General features: G+C 43.1%; 1 protein-coding gene and 2 pseudogenes across 1 annotated transcript; all 3 read right to left on the bottom strand.

Moving 5' to 3' along the window:
• Positions 1-978: 978 nt before the first annotated feature.
• Positions 979-2,344, bottom strand: LOC139028721 (toll-like receptor 5). The gene is made up of 2 exons (XM_070446773.1): positions 2,332-2,344; positions 979-2,253 (listed from the first exon to the last, which is right to left on the bottom strand). Exons 1-2 carry the CDS (start codon positions 2,342-2,344, stop codon positions 1,811-1,813), a joined length of 456 nt encoding a protein of 151 aa, XP_070302874.1. The 3' UTR covers positions 979-1,810.
• A 7-nt stretch (positions 2,345-2,351) lies between these two features.
• Positions 2,352-5,639, bottom strand: LOC139028720 (toll-like receptor 5; annotated as a pseudogene).
• Positions 4,924-8,144, bottom strand: LOC111973149 (toll-like receptor 5; annotated as a pseudogene).
• Between the last annotated feature and the right edge of the window lie 322 nt (positions 8,145-8,466).

Here is an 8,466-nt window from a genome sequence, read left to right as displayed (position 1 = left end):
AATTCCGTTCTCGTGGAATTGCCCCTATGTATCTGCCCCCCCGCCCTCCCAAATCCCATACACACAAACACCATACAAACCTACAAACAAACCCTTAAAACCACATTGCGTAAGTTTAACCACCAAGGGGGAAAGTGAGGCGTTAGAGGGATTCGCATGAGAGCTCCTGTTATACTGAACTGATGKGCTTTATATGATCCAGACTGGATGTACTGTGTTCCCTGGTCTTAGGTTTCCACCATGGGTGCCTTTATAGACCAGGTCAACTCACTGTAGATTGGCCACTCCGGTCAATGGATTTCACCTCAGCTTGCACGGAAGGCATATTATTGTTTTAACAGAGGTCAAATATTGGCTATGGTTAGGGGGCAGTGTTTATTACATTTTCTTGTGAGGGGAATCTGACCGGCGTGCGCCTGTGTTCCACAAATACTACGTATCCCTGAAATAACTTGAAAGGGGAGACCTGCAGTTTATTTACTTGGTAAATATTTGCTAATCTTTTTAAATTAAGTTCTAGGGTCCTTGAAAATAGAGGTCTAAACATGTGTGGTGTTAATTGCCTCAGGTCAGGAGAGGTTTCCGKAAGTAAGTCCCAAACACTGTGACTGCTGAGAGGAGGAGTTGATTCTCAGCTCCTCCTTACTTGGATCCCAGATAGAGTTGCTGGTGCTTCAGCAACAGCTAATGGGGATCCGACATTTAAAAAAAAAAAAAAAAGTACTTACAGAAGGAAGTTTCTCTGTCCAGTGGCATCCTGTTTTCAGACATACACTCTATATTGAGGAAATARGGAGGAGATAGGGGATTTAAAAAAAACAGTGACTGAACAAGTGAAAGAATGCATACAGTTTAAAAGTTCACAGAATTATTCAAGTTTATAAGAGTAGTGCTGTTGAAGTGTTAATTGTTTTAATTAAAAGTAACAAAATTCTTACAATAATTATATTACAATGTGTAAATGTATAATAGGAGAGAATTGCAAAGTACACACTGCAAAACACACTAAACAGGTCATATTTCACAGGACCAAGATTGGTGAATACAGGTTGAGACTGCCATCTAGTGGTAAAAAATGAGCTATGCCAAAATACAGAGGACCCTCTCCATTCAAATGCAATTTAAATTGGTCACAAACACGTGTTTAGCAGATGTTATTGCGGGTKTRGCGAAAATGCTTGTGTTTTGACTGTAATCAATATGGTAACAATGATTTATGTTGTACAGACAAAAAATGATGTCATATTTCACAATACAGTGAAGGGGCTCCCGAGTGGCGCAGCGGTCTAAGGCACTGCATTTCAATGCTTGAGGTGTCACTACAGACACCCTGGTTCGAATCCAGGCTGTATCACAACTGGCTGTGCTTGGGAGTYCCATWGGTCGGYGCACAATTGGCCCAGCGTTGGTTTCCAGGTGTTTGATGCCATTCCATTCRCTTCGTTCCGGACATTATTATGAGCCGTTCTCCCCTCAGCAGCCTCCTGTGTTTGTAACATATAGTAAGAATTGGATTTGTAACATATTATAGGAATTGCAACAACAAAAAATGTGAGCACCACTTTCAAAAYTACTGCCTGAAATTATACAAAAGTTGGAGAGTGCATCTTTAAGTTCCTACTGCTTGCATATTTACAAGTGTGATATCACCATTGTTATCTTTGGCTGTGTCCTTTTTGATCTTCCTGTCGTTAAGAATCTTGGACATAAGCTTCTCATAGAATGGTTCTATGTCCTGTGTGTCCTCCGGCCACTGTAGATACACCCTCTTCTGGACAAARGTCCTAATGGCTTCGCATTTCATCAGTCCTTAATGGGGGACTTTCCCCACGATCACCATGATGAGAAAATCTCTGAGCTCCTCCAGCATCCTGCTCGGAGCCAGGGCAAAKGCCTCCAGGCACCAGCCGTCCTTAAGGAACTCTTTAGACACGATACACACAGTCTTCCTGCTCCTCCATATGGCGTCCCTGATGTTGGACAGGTGATCTTCACCTGGCATTAAGTCTCTGGCCTCGAAGCAGCAGTGGAGGATGTTGCGCTCTGCCAACTGAAAGTCAAGCTTCTTCAACAGGGCAGTTTCTACCCACTTGTAGTCGTTGTTGCTGAAGCATAAGTAAGCGTCATACCGGGGCCCATCAGCAGGAGGATCCTTCCTAGGACCCTCCAGGATCCTGGCGATCACCTTTTTGTAAACTTTGAAGAGGTATCCACGGAGACGGGCTAAAACGATCGTTCCGACGGTGATCAGGGCTGAGCAGACAAAGAGCGAGAGCTCCTGAACCAGCCCCTCGTCATTCTACTCACACGATATGACTGATGTAATTCAACAGGCTGATGCCATGGAGATTTTAGGGAAAATCACAGCTGAATTCATCCACACCGGGGTCTGGAAAAGACACGTTAGTCCCGTTCAGCCACGTCAGATAGTCCTCCAGGCCGCTATCACAGTGGAATCGATTAATATACAGATCGATCCAGCTGAGAGAATGGAAAGTCGCTGGGTCAGGAGAGGCCAGGAATTGTAAGAGAGGTGAAGTGTTTTGAGAGTCTCTGGGAAAATGTCTGGTTGGAGGTATGTGAGGAAGTTGAAGTGGAGATCTCATCTCTTCCAGAGAGATGAGGCCTTTAAATATACCATCTGGGAGAGCCTGCAGGGAGTTCAAGCTTGAATTCAGACTAAAAAGGTTGCCAAGATTTTCAAAAACATGCAAACACTCTCCCCGTGCCCATATCACCTGCAAGGGGATGTTCCTTAGCTCAAGCAGCTTTAAATAGTTCACAGCTGGCACTGAAATATTATTGTTAACGGTGCACCACTTTATGAAGTTGTTACCATACCAGAGAAGCTTAATGTGCATTAATTTAGCTAAAACAATGTATACATCCTCTAAATTAGTTAACCTGTTGTTTTGAATATTAAGTATGATCGTATTATCAGCAAAGCCAGCGAGTGTCACGCCCTGACCATGGAGAGCCCTCGGGGTTCTCTATGGTGTTTTAGGTCAGGGCRTGACTAGGGGTGTTCTAGTCTTTAAYTTCTATGTTGTTGTGAGTATGGTTACCAATTGGAGGCAGCTGATGATCAAATCAAATGTATTTATATAGCCCTTCTTACATCAGCTGATATCTCAAAGTGCTGTACAGAAACCCAGCCTAAAACCCCAAACAGCAAGCAATGCAGTTGTAGAAGCACGGTGGCTAGGAAAAACTCCCTAGAAAGRCCAAAACCTAGGAAGAAACCTAGAGAGTAACCAGGCTATGAGGGGTGGCCAGTCCTCTTCTGGCTGTGCCGGGTGGAGATTATAACAGAACATGGCCAAGATGTTCAAATGTTCATAATGACCAGCATGGTCAAATAATAATAATCACTGTGGTTGTCGAGGGTGCAACAGGTCAGCACCTCAGGAGTAAATGTCAGTTGGCTTTTCATAGCCGATCATTAAGGGTATCTCTACGCTCCTGCTGTCTCTAGAGAGTTGAAAACAGCAGGTCTGGGACAGGTAGCACGTCCGGTGAACAGGTCAGGGTTCCATAGCCGCAGGCAGAACAGTTGAAACTGGAACAGCAGCACGGCCAGGTGGACTGGGGACAGCAAGAAGTCATCATGCCAGGTAGTCCTGAGGCATGGTTCTAGGGCTCAGGTCCTCCGAGAGAGAGAAAGAATACCTAGGATAGGATAAAGTATAAAGTAATCCTTCTAACCCCCCCCCCTTTAAAAGAGTTAGATGCACTATTGTAAAGTGGTTGTTCCACTGGATATCATAAGGTGAATGCACCAACTTGTAAGTCGCTCTGGATAAGAGCGTCTGCTAAATGACTTAAATGTAAATGTAAATGTAAAGAGAGAAAGAGAGAAAGAGAGAGAGATACTGAATTCACCAGGACACCGGATAAGACAGAGAAGTATTCCAGATATAACAGACTGACCCTAGCCCCCCGACACATAAACTACTGCAGCATAAATACTGGAGGCTGAGACAGGAGGGGTCAGGAGCAACTGTGGCCCCATCCGATGATACCCCAGACAGGGCCAAACAGGCAGGATATAACCCCACCCACTTTTCAAAAGCACAGCCCCCACACCACTAGAGGGATATATTTAACCACCAACTTACCATCCTGAGACAAGGCCGAGTATAGCCCACAAAGATCTCCGCCACGGCACAACCCAAGGGGGTGCGCCAACCCAGACAGGAAGATCACGTCAGTGACTCAACCCACTCAAGTGACGCACCCCTCCTAGGGACGGCATGGAAGAGCACCAGTAAGCCAGTGACTAAGCCCCTGTAATAGGGTTAGAGGCAGAGAATCCCAGTGGAGAGAGGGGAACCGGCCAGGCAGAGGCAGCAAGGGCGGTTCGTTGCTCCAGAGCCTTTCCGTTCACCTTCACACTCCTGGGCCAGACTACACTCAATATATGACCTACTGAAGAGATGAGTCTTCAGTAAAGACTTAAAGGTTGAGACCGAGTCTGTGTCTCTCACATGGGTAGGCAGACCATTTCATAAAAATTGAGCTCTATAGGAGAAAGCCTTGCCTCCAGCTGTTTGCTTAGAAATTCTAGGGACAATTAGGAGGCATGCGTCTTGTGACCGTAGCATACGTGTAGGTATGTACGGCAGGACCAAATCGGAAAGATAGGTAGGAGCAAGCCCATGTAATGCTTTGTAGGTTAGCAGTAAAACCTTGAAATCAGCCMTTGCCTTAACAGGAAGCCAGTGTAGGGAGGCTAGCACTGGAGTAATATGATATATTTTTTTGGTTCTAGTCAGGATTCTAGCAGCCGTATTTAGCACTAACTGAAGTTTATTTAGTGCTTTMTCCGGGTAGCCGGAAAGTAGAGCATTGCAGTAGTCTAACCTAGAAGTAACAAAAGCATGGATAAATTTTTCTGCATCATTTTTTGACAGAAAGTTTCTGATTTTTGCAATGTTACGTACATGTAAAAAAGCTGTCCTTGAAACAGTCTTGATATGTTCGTCAAAAGAGAGATCAGGGTCCAGAGTAACGCCGAGGTCCTTCACAGTTTTATTTGAGACGACTTTACAACCATCAAGATTAATTTTCAGAGTCAACAGAAGATCTCTTTGTTTCTTGGAACCTAGAACAAGCATCTCTGTTTTGTCCGAGTTTAAAAGTAGAACGTTTGCAGCCATCCACTTCCTTATGTCTGAAACACAGGCTTCTAGCGAGGGCAATTTTGGGGCTTCACCATGTTTCATTGAAATGTACAGCTGTGTGTCATCCGCATAGCAGTGAAAGTTAACATTATGTTTTCGAATGACATCCCCAAGAGGTAAAATATATAGTGAAAACAATAGTGGTTCTAAAACGGAAACTTGAGGAACACCRAAATTTACAGTTGATTTGTCAGAGGACAAACCATTCACAGAGACAAACTGATATCTTTCTGACAGATAAGATCTAAACCAGGCCAGAACTTGTCCGTGTAGACCAATTTCGGTTTCCAATCTCTCCAAAAGAATGTGGTGATCGATGGTATCAAAAGCAGCACTAAGGTCTAGGAGCATGAGGACAGATGCAGAGCCTCAGTCTGACGCCATTAAAAGGTAATTTACCACCTTCACAAGTGCAGTCTCAGTGCTATSATGGGGTCTAAAACCAGACTGAAGCATTTCGTATACATTGTTTGTCTTCAGGAAGGCAGTGAGTTGCTGTGCAACAGCTTTTTCTAAAATTTTTTAGAGGAATGGAAGATTCGATATAGGCCGATAGTTTTTTATATTTTCTGGGTCAAGGTTTGGCTTTTTCAAGAGAGGCTTTATTACTGCCACTTTTAGTAAGTTTGGTACACATCCGGTGGATAGAGAGCCGTTTATTATGTTCAACATAGGAGGGCCAAGCACAGGAAGCAGCTCTTTCAGTAGTTTAGTTGGAATAGGGTCCAGTATGCAGCTTGAAGGTTTAGAGGCCATGATTATTTTCATCATTGTGTCAAGAGATATAGTACTAAAACACTTAAATGTCTCTCTTGATCCTAGGTCCTGGCAGAGTTGTGCAGACTCAGGACAACTGAGCTTTGGAGGAATACACAGATTTAAAGGAGTCCATAATTTGCTTTCTAATGATCATGATCTTTTCCTCAAAGAAGTTCATGAATTTATTACTGCTGAAGTGAAAGCCATCCTCTCTTGGGGAATGCTGCTTTTTTGTTAGCTTTGCGACAGTATCAAAAATAAATTTAGGATYGTTCTTATTTTCCTCAATTAATTTGGAAAAATAGGATGATCGAGCAGCAGTGAGGGCTCTTCGATACTGCACGGTACTGTTATTCCAAGCTAGTCGGAAGACTTCCAGTTTGGTGTGCCGCCATTTCCGTTCCAATTTTCTGGAAGCTTGCTTCAGAGCTTGGGTATTTTCTGTATACCAGGGAGCTAGTTTCTTATGACAAATGTTTTTCGTTTTTAGGGGTGCAACTGCATCTAGGGGATTGCGCAAGGTTAAATTGAGTTCCTCAGTTAGGCGGTTAACTGATTTTTGTCCTCTGACGTCCTTGGGTAGGCAGAGGGAGTCTGGAAGAGCATCAAGGAATCTTTGKGTTGTCTGAGAATTTMTAGCACGACTTTTGATGMTCCTTGGTTGGGGTCTGAGCAGATTATTTGTTGCGATTACAAACGTAATAAAATGGTGGTCCGATAGTTGCCTCTAATTGGGGATCATACTTAGTGTGGTCCTTTTCCCACCTGCGTTGTGGGATATTGTTTGTGTTTAGTGCTATGTGCGCTACAAACTGCACGTTCGTTTATTTATTTGTTGTTTGAAGTTTCACCTCAATAAATATGTGGAACTCTACTCACGCTGTGCTTTGGTCTGCTCATTCTTATGACGAACGTGACAGCGAGGCCCTCTAAGGRTGTGATCTTATTATCAGTCAAACGAAGAAGTTAGATGTTTGGGAGTGGTGCAAGGTAACCATTTGTACCTAGATCACGAATAGAGTTTTCTGTAAGATCAAGGACTTGCAGGTGTGGAAGTCCTGTAAATGCCTGATATCCCAATGCACCAATATGGTTGTAAAATAGATCTAGTTCTAAAATATTGGGAATATTTTCAAATGTGTAAGAATAGATTTCCCCTATAAGATTGTGTGACAGGTTCAGCCATTGTAGATTTTCAAGGCCAAAAAACTCACCCCTGTCAATCTTGTTAATTTWGTTTTGGGCTATTGTTAYGTCCTGTACCTCTCTCAGTGGACTGAATACTGCATATTGCAAAGTAAATATAAAGCATTTGGACAAATCTAGAATCTTGACACCACTATTCTTGAAGCCCTCAATGTTTGCCTGTCTGGGTCTTTGACGTTGCTGAAAGAAAATKATTTTCCCATGGTGCTGTGTTCCAGAATAAGATGGGGAATTTTGGTCCCTCGGATTGCATTGAAAAACAGTTTTGCCTTGTCCACATTGAATCCATTGGACGGTAAGTCAAGTATCTCCATGGACATGTTCCGTAAGGGATTTCTGCATATTTTCCAGTCAAAGCCACGTTGAGTCATACTATTCAGTTGGATACTGCTCAAGTCAAGGAGCTGAAAGTGTTTGCCTTGAAAGCCAAGCAAATCATCCTCACATAAGCTTTTCATCCTGTTTAGGGTAACATTTAGCTCTTGGAAATCTGTCATGTTCACAAAGAACAGTGCAGGTTGAATTCCTTTCATCTGGTTACCATACAGATCTAGCGATACCAAGGAGACCAGGGGTCTGAGATAGTCACCTTGTAACACAGATTCAGTCAGGTCACAATTATATAGAGAGAGAGTTCAGGTTAGACAGTCCCACAAACCCATTTGGTTCGATCTGTAAACCTGAGTTATGTCCTAAATAGAGCTTTGCCAAGTTTGCCAGCCTTTGAAAGGTGTTAGTTCTTATAATAAGCCCATTGACTCGTTGCCAACTGAGGTCCAGTTCCTTTAACGCTTCAAGCCAACAGAATGATGTCTCAGTGATCTCACTGTAGTTTCCACTCATATACACAATGGTAATGTATGGAGGCAGCAGAGGGACCTGATGTAGATACTGGCTGGTGCAAGCTGCTATAGAGCCATATAGTGGGCATCTTGGGTTGTATTTAACCACCTTCAGATAGACTCCAAAGATACCAGCAGTATAAGGTTCCTCATCATCCCCCTGACAGAAAGTAGAAAATAATGCAAATTATTACAAAATAATTAAAGTGATTGTTATGACATTACAGGGCTACAGTCCATATATTCATTTGTTGGCTGTATCAGTCTTAGAGTATCCGCTTCAGATGAGACATCCTTGGCTATAGAGAATTCACATGTATCTGTCTGTTTACACTGAAAGGTCCATAGTCCATTGGTTCTGTCCCAACCTGATAATGAAAATACTTTATTTGTGTGCTGGGTACACAGCCTTACTCTAGTCAGGTGTCACAAGGCTTACATAAGGATGTTTGTATTATACGAATGAATCACTTCTA

The sequence above is a fragment of the Salvelinus sp. IW2-2015 genome, linkage group LG14 (genome assembly GCF_002910315.2).
Source record: "Salvelinus sp. IW2-2015 linkage group LG14, ASM291031v2, whole genome shotgun sequence".
In the NCBI taxonomy this organism is placed as follows: domain Eukaryota; kingdom Metazoa; phylum Chordata; class Actinopteri; order Salmoniformes; family Salmonidae; genus Salvelinus; species Salvelinus sp. IW2-2015.
The sequence above is the reverse complement of the archived record's forward strand: the minus strand, read 5'-3'. Positions and strand labels throughout refer to the sequence as shown.